The 16,409-nt window shown below is 40.8% G+C and overlaps 1 protein-coding gene across 4 annotated transcripts in view; it reads right to left on the bottom strand.

Moving 5' to 3' along the window:
• The window catches only part of VRK2 (VRK serine/threonine kinase 2), a 75,540-nt gene that overhangs the window by 23,754 nt on the left and 35,377 nt on the right, over positions 1-16,409 (bottom strand). For all 4 annotated transcript variants that reach the window (XM_045009461.1, XM_045009462.1, XM_045009463.1 and 1 more), the window contains 2 exons: positions 15,868-16,000; positions 2,486-2,606 (listed from right to left, as the gene is read on the bottom strand). In XM_045009461.1, coding sequence (XP_044865396.1) covers positions 2,486-2,606; positions 15,868-16,000 — 254 coding nt within the window. The remainder of the gene's footprint in view (positions 1-2,485; positions 2,607-15,867; positions 16,001-16,409) is intronic.

Here is a 16,409-nt window from a genome sequence, read left to right as displayed (position 1 = left end):
GTAGAGACAGACACTGCAGACACTTCCACAGCATGCAGATGGGAAGGTCCCCATGGGGCCTGTACTTTAAGGCTGTCAGTAGCTGCCATCACATTTAGAGGCAATGGAAGGTGGGATTTTCTTAGCCATCTCTTTACAAAACAGCACATGTTTAAAGAAATGAATTTTCCAAACAGCATCCATCATTGTTTCACTCTCACCATGTAATGGACGCAGGAGCAGTTTCAATGGGTGGCACCTACCCTATGGCTCATTAAAAGAGGAGAATTCAGGTCTGACTAGAAAGCATGAGAAATCAGAATTCCAGAACTAAATTAAGGAAAATTCTGTGTGTGTGTGTATGTTTAATGTCATTAATTTCCCAAAACGTACACTTGGAAATTCTATGATTTCTAGCTGAATTCCCTCAGCATAATTTCCCCCAGGAGGCTGCCATGGCACCAGTTTACATTTGATTGTTAATTATTCTTTTATTTCAGTCGCTTAGTATTTCACTCTTTTTTTGTAATTAGAGGTAATGATTAGAAGATTTTTATATTACACTGGAGTTTTCCTTTTTGAAGTTTTCAGATGCTTTTATTTGTGATCTGATAACTCAAGGCCAGTTTAGTTTTTAAAAGTTCATAGTTTGGTGAAAAGCACAAGCCATGCCGAGGCTGAGTGACACCGGTAGAGGAAAAGGGAAGCTCAACAAGTGAGAGAGCACACTGCATCATCTCCCTTACCTACTTAAGTGGGCACACAGCAGCAAATCAGCACCTGGCCTAAACAGTGGAGACAGGTGCTGGGGAGGAGAAATCCTTTCCCCCAGGAAACAGCAAGGCTGCAGAGCAGCCCTGCAGAAGTCACCTCAGTTACTGGACTGGAGTATACAAGATGAAGCACTTCTCCCCCACACCTTCACAACCATAACTCAGCCACCCCTACTTCCCTGCACTAGGGCTAGCATTAGATTCTTCCTAAATGACAAGAGAAACGAGGCGAAGGGAAGAGAATGAGATTATCTGTGCAGCAGCAGAGTCCCAAGCCCTGCCTCTGTGTCTTGTACTACTTCAACTGCACTCCCATGTCCAGGTCCCCAAGCTCTGCTCTCAGCAGAACCACATTGATTCCACTGCAAAGGGGCTCTGAGCAGAGAAGGGGGCTGGATTTGTCCATCACATACCCATCAACTGTTACATACCCATGTAACTGAATATCGACATGTACATACACCCATCTCCTCTGGTCTTCCACAACATTACAGGGGCATCAAAAACATTCAGACAATTAAGGGACCTACCTCTATAAATGTTTCATACCAAGGGACAAAACAGTCATTCAAATAAGAGGGATTTTTTGCTAAATGGAGTTGTACCATATTTTATGTATTTCCTCCTAAGAAATGTTTTGGCTGCCAGTCTGGAAAATACCAGTGCTTGAAGGGTTAACTGTAAGTGAAGAATTAGTGAAGCAGCTTGATCGATTAAATTGATTTAGCAGAATTGTGTAAGTGTTAGTTTGGTTTCTGTACCGATCAGAACTTCTAAAGCAGAAATATTAAACATAACATATGATGTCAACATTTACAGATGCAATCCGTATTATCCGCAGTCTGCAGGCTAACCTTTTTCTCTGCTGAGAGCCGATGTCACACTGAATTTGCAGATTGATTTCTGTGGCTCAGCTATCCCTATTGTGTACCTCTGTTGTGACTTGCCCTACTTAAAAGTTTGCGGCCTTCTCCAATTGTGATGCTACATCTATGGAAAACTACTGTTCAGCATATCCTTGTACTGAAGAACAGGCTATATTGTACCACATGCAATTAACTCTCTCAAGTCCCAACAGTGAGAGCACTGAAAAAATGGTAATAAACTCTGTTGCTTTAATATTATCTAATGAGCCATGGCTGGGGGTGGGGGTGGGGGTGGAGGGGGCAAGAGAAGGAGGGGAGGAGAGATTCTAACAGATAAAGTGTTTTACTTGGTATTTTAAATGTTTATATAACATTGAAACCCTCAACCAAAAGATTTAATTCTTTTAAAAAAAAAATCTACATAACTGAAAACAAAAGAAATAGAATGAAACAACACATGAAAAATAAGGATAGCTTGCTTAAATTTTCCTCTCTCTCTGTGAAGCAGTAACATAGTTCATTCTCCATAATCATTCTGAATGTGCAGCAAGCATACTGGCACACAGGATTTGCAAATGCAACTTCTTAAAAAATTAACAGAATTCAAAAATCTGAGAAATCGTTCTGCATCACACATTTGTGTACATTAAATCTCCACAGCTGCATGCACATAAATGTATGCAGGAGTGTGCATACATCTCCCAGAGTTCACATCTTTTAAATGCTTCTAACACACCTTTAATTAAGGGGAAAATTTTTAACTTTCAGGTAAGGCAATATTCTACAGGATGTGAGCTCCCTTTGAAGTTCACTTTCAGATCTGTTTTGGTAAATGGTGGAGTATTTGAAATTATTATTATTATTTACTTTATTTTAGCAGTCTGCACAGATACAGGGTCCTTCAGGTTCTGTTCCCAGGGTAGTTTCCCACATAACCACTGTAGCATGCAGTAGCCAAGGATTTCAAGGTCACCTCTTCTGGATGGGGCTAAAGGGGAGAGAGAGAGATGAAGAATAAGACCCATAAGAAATAGAAAAGCTTTGACTGAACTACTGTTGATGAAATATGAAAAAGCCAAATGGGCAAAGTGTTTTGTTTGTTCAGCTGTATTAGAACTAAAACGCCCAGGATTTTGGCCTCAGTCCACAGACAGGCAGTGACTTGTTGCTGCTGAAAGTAAGGGTCAGTTTCCTCACCTCCTCCAACTTCATCCTTCCTTAGTCTGGCCTGTCACATGAACTTGATCCCCATGGCCTCTGACATGATCCAGACAGCCCCAAACCCAGTACCAACACTTTCTCAAAGAGCCAAGCAGTAAAACAAAGAAATAAATGTCTGCTGCTAAATTGCTAACACATGTTCCAGGAAGTCCATGGGGTCCACATTGGTCATGCAGAGACCCTTTCAGTGCAGACTAAATACTGATGGCCTTTCCTGTTCTACCACAGAACTATTTGAAGTTGGAAGATATGACAAAACTGCCATCTAGTGTACATTTACACACCAAATCGGTCTGCTTATAAGTTCCACAAACTGTTTAAAGAGAGAGTTGTCGCACAGGCTAAAATACGTTGGCTCTTTAGTAAATCATTCATACATTTATCACAATTTTGCTTGCCAATAAGAAAAGCACCGAGTTATTTCACAAACACCAAAACCCCCCAACCCCAAATGAAAAAGCTGACTTTAAAATGAAAACACATACTAATTTTGTTTCTTCATTACTGGTGACAAAAAACAAACATCTTATACACAGGGAGACAGACGGTACTTGAATTCATACAAAGATTGACTGTTCCCAGGAAAGAAACCCACTGCAATGTGATTACATAGATTAAGAACTAACATTGTTGATTGCTATTTTAAGTAACATATTTTTTTTTAAAAAAGGTTAAACAAGCAGGGGCAGATTCCTCATTTCTTTGTATGAAGCTGAAGCATATCCTATAGTTCACAATGTAACAGGGTAGGCTGAAGTACACTAACAAACTGTTAATCAACTACAATTATTGGGTAGAAAAATAGCAAGTCCTTTTGAAAATAAATTACACATTTTCCCAAATTTATTTGAAACCTGCATAAAAACTATGGGAGACCAGTATCCCACATCTAAAGTAGAGAGACCGACACAAGTATGTGGCTGTTAATCCATCTGTAAACAGATATATTTTGTGAGCTTTCATTAAATAAATTCCAAAAAGTTACTCAGCAAACTATTTTTTCATTTAAAAAGTTATCTACTAAAAGCTACAGTGCCTACACTTCATAACTGTTTCTTGTTACCATACATAGTTGTTTTAAAAGCAGAAGACAAGATTAGTTCTTACATATTCTCTATCTTTACCACTATTAGACTATCAGATTATTAAAGGCCCTTCAATCTAACAGAATGCTACGCTATCCCTTGGGTGTCATTTATTTTCTACACTAGATTCAACAATGTCCTAATGCAAGACTTGGCTCTCGTATTAAAATAAAAACAATCTATACCACTTGCTGTTCTGTAGCGATTTCTTCAGTCATAAATCTCCTGTTAACTGTGGAATGATTCCATTCATACACATGTGTTCACAACTCCTTTTTCCATTATGGCAATTCCAGATTACAACCATATAAACCAGCACTTTTGATGGCAGAGCCTCTAATTTTCACAAAACGCTATTCTGGCACCTGTTTGTGTGACACAGGCTACATACAACCAGCCCTTTGAGAAAAATTGTCAGAATTACAATGGAGTACTTTTTTCACTGAGGGAGTAATTGATATGAAGCTGTAAGTAATGGCAAGTCATTTAGATTTCAGAAGCTAACCTAACATAACTGCTCTTCAGATTAAATAGTCCTCAGAGAGTAAAATTTATTCCATTGTTGTAGTTTGGCCATGTCTAATTACCTTTGAATTCACATTTTAGATCTTTCACCCATTTCTTGATCTGGTACTTCATTTGTACAGCAAAGTCATGTTGTGAGTAGGCAGCGTGTGTATAAGAGTTCTACCAATGTGTTAAGAAAGCTGTGCTGTCCCACAGAATAAACCCTAAATATATGTAATTAAACTAAATGCTGCAACAATTAAAAAGAAAGTGAAAAGTATTACAAAGAGATGATGAATTACAAAAGCTGTTTATTTATCTACATGTTTGCAAATCAGTGTTAAAACACAAGTAGATTTACACATATCTTTTTCGAGATTAATTCAAAAGTATCAACATTTCATCATCTACTTGATTGTGTATTGTTCTATCCTCTCTCCCTACTCTCTCATCAGTTCATTATTAGAGATCTTAACGTCTTGAAATGATTATATTTATATCACCATGATCTTTAATATTTTAATACATTTATTTGGCTAATAATCACTCTACTCTTTAGTGAAACAATGGTGTGGTTTATGGTAGTAACCAGCTGAATTCATTACAAATGTAAACTCTATTTTCTAAATAATCCCAATTTATATTTCAACTATATTTTTAACCAGAAAAATAAGTCTGCTAATAAAATCTAAAATGAGATTACTAGAGTCCTTGATGATTTAAAAAATAAATCTGGGTTTAAAGAACTTCAAAGCCTGCTTTATTTTAAGATGTAATAAAACAAGTGAAAATTCATAAAATTTTGACTTTTAAAATACAGCAATTCTGCTTGATAATTTGTCATTTTTGCAAGATTATATTTTAAAAAGAATCCTTATTTTAAAACAAATTACATTTGATTTCTCTGTAGACTAAGAATTTCTATTCTTCTTTTTAAATAGACATTTGAAATTTGATTTTCCATTAGCAACTACAATACTATGGTGTTACAGTTTTTAGCCCAATATTAAATGCTATCTGATTAAAACATTTCAGTAGTAATATTATATTCCACAATACTTCAGAGTTTAACTTTTTCACTTGAATATTTAAGGCCTGATTCTGTACTCACCTGTACCAAGATAAATCAGAAGATACTCCACTGAAGTCACTGGAGTAATACCCCCAGCAGTGAAATCAGAGTCAGGCCCTTAGAATATATTCTCAACTCAACATATAGGGATAGCGCTCGAAAATTCACTCTAACACAGAGTAGCATAACTGAAGCAACTCACACTGAGATAAGAATGTATTATGCTTCTGTGTATGTACCACATTTTGAAGTTAGTTGAGATCTAATATGAATTCAGATTACTATTTCAGAACAGAAAGTAAATTATATCATACCAGCCACTTTTATGGTCTTGAACTTCCAGTGTTCCCAAGAATTCATGTTAAAGACATCTGCTAACCAGAATTCATGTGTGGAACTCTCCAGCAATATAAAATGGGAGTTTTCCACTAGGGCCCTTATTTTGCTAACTATTTCTCCTGCCACTCAGAGTGAGCTAGAAGGCTGATCAATGACAGAGATAATGTGTTTTTCTATGACATTTTCACTACTACTATCGCGTTATAATTTCATCATTAGTCTTTATTTGGATTGTAAGCTCTTCAAGGCAAGGATTGTTTTATAAGTTTGTAGTGTCTTACACATGGGACTACCAACCCTAGCTCGGGCTTCTAGGGGCTACCATAATATAAATAATAATAGTGTTTTTTCATAACACATAAAGCCTATAAAGAAAAAAAGTGTGTCAAACTGACTGTGGAGTTAGAAATATAATTTTAAAAATATATTACCCTATGGAGTTATATCTTATGAGATGAGTGTTGTCATCTGTAGGGCACTATAAAGTAACAGAACAGTTCAGCTTGGGGTTGAGAATAAGACAAAGAAGATAAACGGGACTGAAATATGAGACTCGATAAAATTAATGGCTGACATATTTCCAAGAAACATAATGAAGTACTGCCTCACTGAGGGTCTGGTCAGCCTGAGGAATTTACTGCAGCAGGAGGGCAGAGTCAAATATGGGGCATTGTTTTTAAAAAGAAGGCTGGATAGTTTTAAGCAACACTTGTAGGCAGCGTACGCAAATTTAGCCGAGGGTTATACACAGAACTGTGTGAAGATCAGATTTTTCAGCTTGCTAGCAGTTCTGGAGGGGAGAGGGAAGGAGAAGCATTCCCGGTCAAGCTGACACTGAAAATTTTCAAAATTATCAGCAAATCAAGTAGTAATTGATTTGGATAGAACAAAAATAAAACAGTTTCAATTTAGGGCATTTTAACCCTTTTTTTTTTAAAATAAAAGCAGAGGACATTTGAAAACAAATGGCTAGATTTGCAAAATCAGGGTGGTGGAGATCCCCCTTGTACCAACAGCCCAGAGGTTAGAGCACCGGCTGCAGCCCATGTTCCAATGAATAATTATTTATACAAAGTGGAACAGCTGCCAAATAAGAGACAGAGAGAGACCCCACCCCAGCCAGTGTATCCTACAGCCTGGTGTTCAGGGCACTAACCAGGCAGGGGAGAACCTAAGTTCAAGTCCCTGATCCAGCACAGGGATTTGAACCTTAGGCACCCACATCCCAACCAAGTGCCCTAACCAATAGACATGGGTGTAAGGAAAGGGGTGGTACTTGAACTGACAGAGCAACAGTTCATAGATTCCAAAATACTTCCTTTTGAACTAGACAACATCTTTCAAAAGAACACCCCATCTTCATTTCAAAATTGCCAGTGATGGAGAATCTACCGCAACCCTTGGTAAATTGTTCCATTGGTTAACCACTTTCACTATTAAGAAAATTAGGCCTTATTTCCAGTCTAAATTTGCCTAACCTCCGCTTCCAGCCATTCGACCTTGTTCCCCATGTAGGTACTTTGTTCAAGTCGCTCCTTAACCTTCTTTTTGTTCAACTAAAAAGACTGAGCTCCCTGCATCTATCACTATAAGACATGTTTTCTAATCCTTTCTGATCTCATGGCTCTGCACCCTCTCCAATTTATCTAGATCGTTCATGAACAAGATCGTGGGCACAAGAACTGGACACAGTATTTCAGCATCGGTTACACCAGTGCCAAATACAGAAGTAAAATAACCTCTCTACTCCTATTCAATATTCCCCCATTAACGGAGCCAATAATTGCAGGATCATCAGGTTGAGTATGGCAAATCCAATGTTAATAGACCAGAACAGGAGGATGAGAGTGTAACAAGAAAAGAGAAGAGAATCCAGAGAATTTGGCTTGGGGTTTTGGTAATGAATGATTTCCCCTAGGCATGAAGCTTAAGGGAGTTGTAGTGCCTTTGCCTTTGTGGGCCTATTGGTCCTTCAAAGGAAGGTGTTAGTCTAATTAGAAATGCCAACTTCAGGCCTCCTCCTCTTCCGCCCTTTCCTTTTCCTCCTGCCTGCCATAGCCACAGTTAATTCCAGTTCTCTCTCACTTACACTACTCTGACTTCCTGCTCCCCGGCCTCCCTGATGTTCCTCTCCCATCTATCCAATGTTCGGTAGCTCAGAATTACTTGTACTCTCCCGTAAAGCTCTGTCTTGTTTACCCCTCATCTCACCCCCTTACACTGCCCAGTCATTTCACCTTGTTTCTCCCTTTGACTCCTCCTCCCACACTTGGCTGCACATCTCTTTTCCTAGTATTCTCTATACCTATTATGACATTCTTCTGTGCCTAGCACATTCACTTTTACACTGCAAGTCCCTCCTTGAAATCTACCCCGGACATTCACTCCTGGGCTGCCTGCTATTGCTCAATCTCTCCTTACGAATATTAGACTTTACTTGATTCACTTGCTATACAATGCCCCACATTTTTTATTTTAACCTTACTCCCCCTTCCCCCAACACCCTGTTTCACATTCTTATATTTGTCTTATTGAAAATGAAAACCCTTTGAGGCAGGGGCCATATGTTTATGTCTTTTAATCTCTTAAGTGCTATCCAAAACTATAGTGATTATTTATATTATATACACACCACATGTGTTTTTGTTAAACTACATAAGCACTATCCAAAGTTATAGTGCCAAACACATGCACACAGCATATAGAATTATATATGTATGTATACACATAAGGCACTGTAACTTTGATAGCACTTATGCAGGTTTATTAATAAAAACAAAACACCACAACAACAAACACAAAAACTGCTAGAAAAAGTACACAACAAGGAAGGTGGTCAGAAGTGCCAGAATTTTTAGTGAAAGCAGTAGTGAAACCTACAGTGTTGGCCCCAGGTTTTGTGGATAGCATGTAAATTTCCCCACTGCCCATCAATAGTCTGATGACATGAATATCATCTCACTTATGATGGAGTGCAGCATAAACGACTCATGCCTCCTGGTACTGGGGTGTGGGGGGAGGGGGACACACACTATGTAAAGAGGAGGACACGTGATCGCAACTAATCCTGCCAGCTCCTGGGCCAGAGGAGTGGGGAGCACGTGTCTCTGGGCCCAGCTGAGGCCAGCCCTAGCCTAGGGAGACTCACAGCACCAGTGTCTCCCTGGAGTTTGCGGACACCTCAGTAGAGGAGGCACAGGCAATGCCCCTATCTTCGGCTAAGCAGATGCCAGGGAACCTGCTCTCAGCACCTTCCCCAGCACCCCCCACCCTGCACCCCGCCTGTGCTTTCCCTGCCTCACCACAGTTGCCTGGGGGCGGGGGCCTCCTGTTCTTCTCCACTGGGCCCCTTCCCCCCGCACGTTCGGCCACTCACCCTGGCAGCTGGGGAGCGAGAGGGAGCCGCTTCTCATGCTGGCTGAAGCAGGCTGCTCCGGGTCACTGTTCTGTGCAGCGCAGCGGCTGCCTGAGAGCTCGGCTGGGGAGATGGCAGCAACTCACCCCTCCGCTCCCCTTCTGGGCCCAACTGCCAGGGACAGGGGCTGAGTAAACTGGAAACATGCTGGGGGGGTAGAGGGGCCTCTGGCTCGCTTGGCCCCTATCCGCAGCAGCCGGGCCCAGGTGGGGAGCAGAGGGGGCGAGCCGCTGGCATCTCCCCAGCTGGGCTCTCACAGGCAGCTGCCACACTGCACAGAGCAGAGACCCGGGGTGGCCCTGCCCCTTCCACTCCCTGCCTGGGCCCGGCTGCCGGGGACAGAGACTGAGCATGCCGGGGGGCAAGTGCAGGGGGAGAAGGGAGCCTCCCCCTCTCCTCCCCCAGCCCAGCAGGCCAAGCAGAATTTTGCGCAGGGGGCCGTGGGCGGGAACTTGACCCCACATGTGTTGCGTATGGAGTGCTGTACAATCCGGTATGTCTAAAAGTAGAAATAATTAACAGCATGTTATTTGGCTTGTGGCAGGGTAAACACTGCATGCTGATAACTTGTTGCCATGTATTGTTACCTTAACACTTTCAATGAAACAGGTTTTATCTTTTGATTCTCCAAACTAGTAGAGGATCTAATTCTTCTATAAACTTGACAAAACCCCTGAAGAGTATGTTTTTATTTACTGTATTTTTAGGTTTAGAATGCACCCATTATGTAATCCCTAGGAACACACACAAATTACTACAATTCATTGACCAGCATTAATAAAAATAATGCTCACCACTAACCAGCCATGCACAGACCTCAAATAAACTAAATTCCTATACAGAGTCAACTTCCTCAAGCAAAAAGCCTGAGATGACTATTGCACTACTCCCTACAGGTTCAAAGACACGGTCTCTGTCAGACCAGTGGAGAAAGCAAGTAGCCCCAAGGGCCATTCACTAAGAACAACACAGTGCCAGCTCCCTAATATGCTAACTTAGGGAGCACACATGCTAACTGACTTGAAGCAGGATGAATTGCATTAACCCAATCTGGAGGATACAATGGCATGGGTAACTCTGGCAAGGCCCACATTAGAGATAGTTGCAGCTGCCATACCAGAGACAGACTACACAAGACACTTGGCAGTGATGCCATATAAGAATCCAGAAGTAAAAAGCACTGAGAAACTGCAAAAATTTGACAACTGGGTATAATTGGGGACAGGCACCACCTTTTGCTGTAGGCTCTGGGTACCCTGAACCTAGCACAACATCATCTCTGTCTGCAACATCCTTCCTATTTCATATGTTTTTAATCAATCTAGGTGCTTGAGTGAAGATACGTTAAAGAAAAGCTTTGTTAAACTAATAATATATTTAGAGGTGTCACTCTGCCACTGAAACAAAAAGGGAAAGTAATTAATATTAATTATGTAAAGTGTTGGCTTGGAAAAGGAAAACAAACAGGAGAATGATCCTGAAATTCACTGCACACACAAATATACATTGGAGGGAATTTAACTTAGACAGTTCATACTCTTCTGTTCATCTATGATAGCAAATTAAAACTGGTCTTACACACTCAATGCACGGGTCTGGAGTATTTAAAAAAAGCTCGATATGTTAAGCGCAGTATATCTCCAGAGAAATTAGGTATTGACTGCATGCCTCAGTGAGTAGAAAATCTACAAAAATCCATATGATGCATTGATCCAAATGTTACTTTTTAACAATTCTAACTATGTAACAAATTTTTAAAACATACATTTGATGCAAATATAATTCACTTTAATTATCAAGTAACAAAAATGTAATACTATTTATACAGCACGGACTTTCAAAATGAATGCACGACTATGTTCAATATGGTTCACTAAAATTCTATGCAAGAACTAAGAAATACTGCAGTCTTGTAGACCGTGCCTTTGAAAAACGATAGGGGATTTAATTTGGGGAATAATCTCCAATTAAAAAAAGCTATCCTATAACCTCTCTTTCTTACAACACCAGAGCAAACAAGTAGCCAAGAGGACCAAAGTTTGTCAAGTTAGTTTAGAAACTAGCCCAGAAGCTCAAATGAAAATTAAGCACAGAGCAATTCATGTTCCATACTGAATGAGATTGGTGGGGAGGGCAAAAAGACCGTCACAAAAATGCAGACTAGTAATGGAAACTGATACCATGGAATGGTTGTTTGGTGTCCAAAGCTAAATAATGTCCAGGATCTCAGTGTGATTCCCAGTGAATATCACCACAACAGCCACCATAACTAGGAAGCTTAGCAAAGAGTACAGGGAATGAATGTGCATGAGGCTGGATTGCTCTCTCTATCCGACCTGTGATAGCAATGTTCATTTAAGTTACTGGGAAGCTTGCAATGAAACTGTGTGGTACTTGCTTTGTGGAAAGGGGCAATCAGTTTCAAGGACTGTCAAGAGGCACTTTCAAAAGCCACAAATTCATATTTTTTGGAAGTCTACGCCAGACATCTCAATCAAACCACTGCACACTTTTGTATAGCTAATTCATAAATAAGAATAAGTGGAAGTTTGAAGGTTTCCATCTGTCTAACTCAATATAACAAGTTCTACCCCTCAGGCCTTTTGAAAACAAGCACATAAAAAACCCTTGATAAATATTTTTGTTGTTGAAATATTTGGCATTTAAAATACTTCAGTATGGTACATATAGTCAGAAAAGCCCTTTGGAAAAAATCATATATACATATAAATAATTTTTTTTTAAATCAACTATGTTCAAAGAACATCATTAAGGCTGCACATCAAGCACTCAAAAGTTAAGAAAAGCCAGAATCGTGGTTGCCTGTGCATACCCATTGTGATAGTCTGGGGGGAGGGATAGCTCAGTGGTTTGAGTATTAGCTTGGTAAACCTAGGGTTGCAAGTTCAATCCTTGAGGGGGGCCATTTAGAGAACTGGGGTAAAAATCTGTCTGGGGATTAGTCCTGCTTTGTGCAGGGGGTTAGACTAGATGACCTCCTGAGGTCCCTTCCAACCTTGATATTCTATGATACTCACCATATTGCTTTTTCCACAAGAGCCCTGCCTCATTCCCTGCACTGGACAGTGTGTGCTCCAGGAATGAATGAATGAGGATGTTGTCTGTAGGCCCTATGCCCCATTTGTTTCTGAAGCTGGAAGTTTTGTTGCAAATGGGATAGAGGACTGCAGGAAGAGTAAGGATGGTGTCATGCTTAAGATAGTTGAATGCCAGCATAGATAACAGGATTCCATCTCTGCCTTTGCCATGTACTTCTTATGATTCTGGGCAAGCCACTTAAACTAAGCTTTTCACAGGGGCCACTAATTTTGTGTTACTCATTTTCCAGGTGCCCTATTTGAGACACTGGGGATCAGATTTGCAGACATGCTGACAACTGCAGCTCAAGTCAATGAAAGCTGTGCACAGAATGTGTTATAAAATGTTACGGAATGCTAAACTCCCTGAAAAAAATCAAGCTCCCGTTGTCTCAAGTTGGGCACCCAAAATCCATGGACATCTGCAAATTCTGGCCTTAATCTCTCTCTGCTTCAGCTTCTGATTTTAAAACAGGATAATACTTTCATTTCTTTAATGTTTGTGAATCACTCATTCTAAGGAGTGTAATACTTCTGTATTCAGAGCAGGGTTTGAAAAGTGTGCAGTATATATGGCATGGAAGCACACACTGAACAATGAAGATAAAAAGAAATATTACACAGCTGCCCATTCAGTGAGCACCATCCATCCTATGCACTGAATGAGGCTTGGGGTTGTGTGGAAAAAAAATAGTATTTGATCATGTAATTAAAGACTGTCATGACACAAATGCACAAGAGAGCCGAATTAAGGTTGCACAGACCACCATAAAGCTGGCAGTTCCTATCTTTCAAGTGTTTGATTTTGAAACCTTAATGTTTTTAACGTGGGCTTTTTGGTTGTTGTTTTATTTTTAATGTAATACGTGTGTGTATATATAGAGAGAGAGCCTTATCTCACCGTCAGCTATAATGACAATAGGCCAGCTCCTCAGGGGAGGCCAGGATTGTTCACACTGACCTGGCACACTCCCCCTCCCCCAGCTCAATGGCTGCCCAGATCCATTGATGCAATCACATTAGAGACTCCCCTTAGCAGCGGGTGCCTTCACAACCCCCTTGGAAACGATAACACAGTCCCATGGGAAATGCATAGGGTTGGAGAGGAGATTGCTCTCTCATGTTGCCTGGACTCTGCTCCCTTCCCCACGTGGAACCCAGACCTGCAGCATGTGCTCTGCGGGTTCTACAAGAGATGGAAGTTGCCATAAGGGTCTTTTCTTAGAACATGCAGTTGGAAGTGGAAAAGTCCAAATCCTTCACAACTAGCTGCCGCAAGTGAATTCTCAACTGGTGTAAATCTTCATTTTTTAATAGCAGCTCAGGGTCTGGCTCCCTATCCTTATACTGTCTGGTGTCAGGCCCTGTAGACTTTTCTCTCGGGGCAAACCCTGCCCCTCACAAACGACAATGAGACGAAACAGCAGCAAAGGGATCTTTGTGGAGAGTTCCTTTTCCACAGCCCTCCCTATCACCACCGTGGCTTTTGATTTTACCACAGAAAGGGATGATCTGACCACTGATTTTGCTGGGGTGAGGAACGAAGAATTCACTCACCTACACCCAACTATGACCGCCCTGTTCAAAAGGTGGAGGGAAATAAAAGATGCATCCCCTCCCTAGTACCAAGACTCTCAACTGCCTCCTGTTCGCCAGAAAACTAAACCAACTGCTATGTCTGCCCAGGTGCTCAGTCCCAACTGCCCTTGCCCAACTGCCCCAACCTCCAGTTTCTCCCTTCAACAACATTCAGACAGATCTCCAAGGGACAGTTTTCAGAGTGGTGCTCATGCCTCTAGTCACACAGCTCACACTGTCTATGGAAGTAACAGAGTAAGATCTTTCTGTGCTGGGTGGGTCGGGAAGGGACTGGAGCAGATGCCCTCTTCACCACAGAATGTTATCAGCAGGTGAAGCTGTGCAATTGTCTGAGCAGCATATACTTGACAGTCTTATTTCATTTTTCCTAATGACCAGCGTTAAACGACTGCAGGTTTTAACAGCGCTGGCAAATTATCAAGACCCTCTACATTACATGGTCAATGGTCCTTTTAATAGAAAAAGCAATAATATACAGTTGTTTGTGCCAACTAAAACTCATTAGAAAGTATTAGTTTAAGGTAACAGTTCAGCAGCTATTAACAAGCACAAATTTCTACAGTTATCATTTGTGACACTGTGGTCCTAGCATAGCTAGCAACAGAAAGCCAGTCCATTCTTTCAGGTTTAGAACATTTGAGGGGGTGGAAATACTTCACAAAAATATTGTTTTGCAGCAAGAGTCAAAGTTTTTCAATAATCACTATTTTTCACTAGCATAACATTAGAATTGACTTTTTGTCTTGCTGACATAGCAACTAAGAAAGTTGTGTTGCATTGACCATATTGATTGTGAACAATGCAGCCATCAGTGGGACTTTGCAACATATATTTTCAATATTGACCTCCCACTCCCTTTTTCCATGGCTCTGTGGGTCTGCTATTGAATTTGGACTGCAGTGTAATAAACAGCTACAGTTTAATTAATGGTAAATGAATACAAGACATAGGTTATGACTTTAACTAATTAGGGAATTGTTGAATTAAGTCTGCCTTGGAATGCAAGGCAGTACAATCAATATCCAATAAAAGGACTATGTATGTAATTTACCTGCAAATGTGTTTCCAATACCATCAAATTGAGTTTAAATAAGTAAGATATATGAAAGGCTACTGGAAAAGATTTCAAAAAGTTAACACTTTGTAGCTTTAAAAAAGGATTCTCTCTCTGTAGGAGGATGTCTTGAAATGGTCTGACACACAGACTGAAAAACAGGTGTAGATCTGCATAAAGGCATATTTATCAGGCCACCAAAATTCTTCTTAGGTAATGTGAAACTGCCAAACATCTCCCCCACCTCTATGTTCTAGTGCAGGGATTCTCAAACTTCATTGCACTGCGACCCAGTTCTGACAACAAAAATTACTACTACAAAGCCGAAGCCCGAGCCCTGCCACACCAGGCGGGGGGAGGGGAGCATCAAAGCTGAAGCCCAAGGGATTCAGCCCCAGGTGGGGGGCCTGTAACCTGAAGTCCTTGGACTTTGGCCCTTGGCCCTGGGCAGTGGGGCTCAGACTACGGCTTCAGCCCCAGGCCCCAGCAAGTTTAACGCCAACCCTTAAAATGGGATTGAGACCCCAGTTTTAGAACCGCTGTTCTAGAGCATTAACAAAACAAACCACTGCACGATAGTATTATCAATATAAACCAACGACCAAGTTTAAAGGCAAGTTTCTTTTGTAACGTCTTCCTCCATCTTCCAGCCCACCGCACCCATTATTCTTTAAGCGTCAACACATTCCCCTTTCCCTTGCACCTGAAGCAACATTTCCTGGTGTGACAGGTCACCACATAAGAACTTCTTCTGATCAACCATCACCAATACCCACCACTGCTCCGTAACGTACACCAGTTCACATAGCCTGATTACTTATTCTGTAATCACACTTCTGAAATAAAAGAAGAAACCTACCTACTCCCTTGTGGGCATCTACGCTGGTAAACTCTATTGTCCCATTATGGCCCTTTTTAGGATTTTCCTTATACTGTTTGTGGTTCCCATTGGGACAATATCTGTAGGAAAGTCCATAATCTGCAAGATAAACCTGGAAGACATGAACAGACAAATGAATAATGCTTTTGTCCTTTGAAAGTATAACCTTTATAATTAAGTCTTAAGAAACTGATAGGTTAAGGACAGTCTTAGATCTACATTTTATTAAACCAAATGGTGTCTCAGGATAAAATATGTACAACTGGGTGCTGTAACAGCTGCCCTCCCCCATTTAAATCCTCCTTCTACCATGCTCTTCTCTTATTTCAGAGTCGAATAGAATTTCCATCTTTTTATTTTGTTCTTAAGCGCTCTTCTCTCCAGGTGGGGATCTAAACATCATAAACCATGTCCTCATGCAGCTTATGGGACCCCTTCCTCTCCTTCCTAAAAACACACACACTGGATCAAATCTTTCAACAATTAAGATTTATTATACAAGTTCATAATGGCGAGGACTA

The sequence above is a fragment of the Mauremys mutica genome, chromosome 3, assembly GCF_020497125.1.
Source record: "Mauremys mutica isolate MM-2020 ecotype Southern chromosome 3, ASM2049712v1, whole genome shotgun sequence".
Classification (NCBI taxonomy): Eukaryota; Metazoa; Chordata; order Testudines; family Geoemydidae; genus Mauremys; species Mauremys mutica.
Note: the sequence above shows the minus strand (reverse complement) of the source record. Positions and strands in the feature narration are given on the sequence as shown.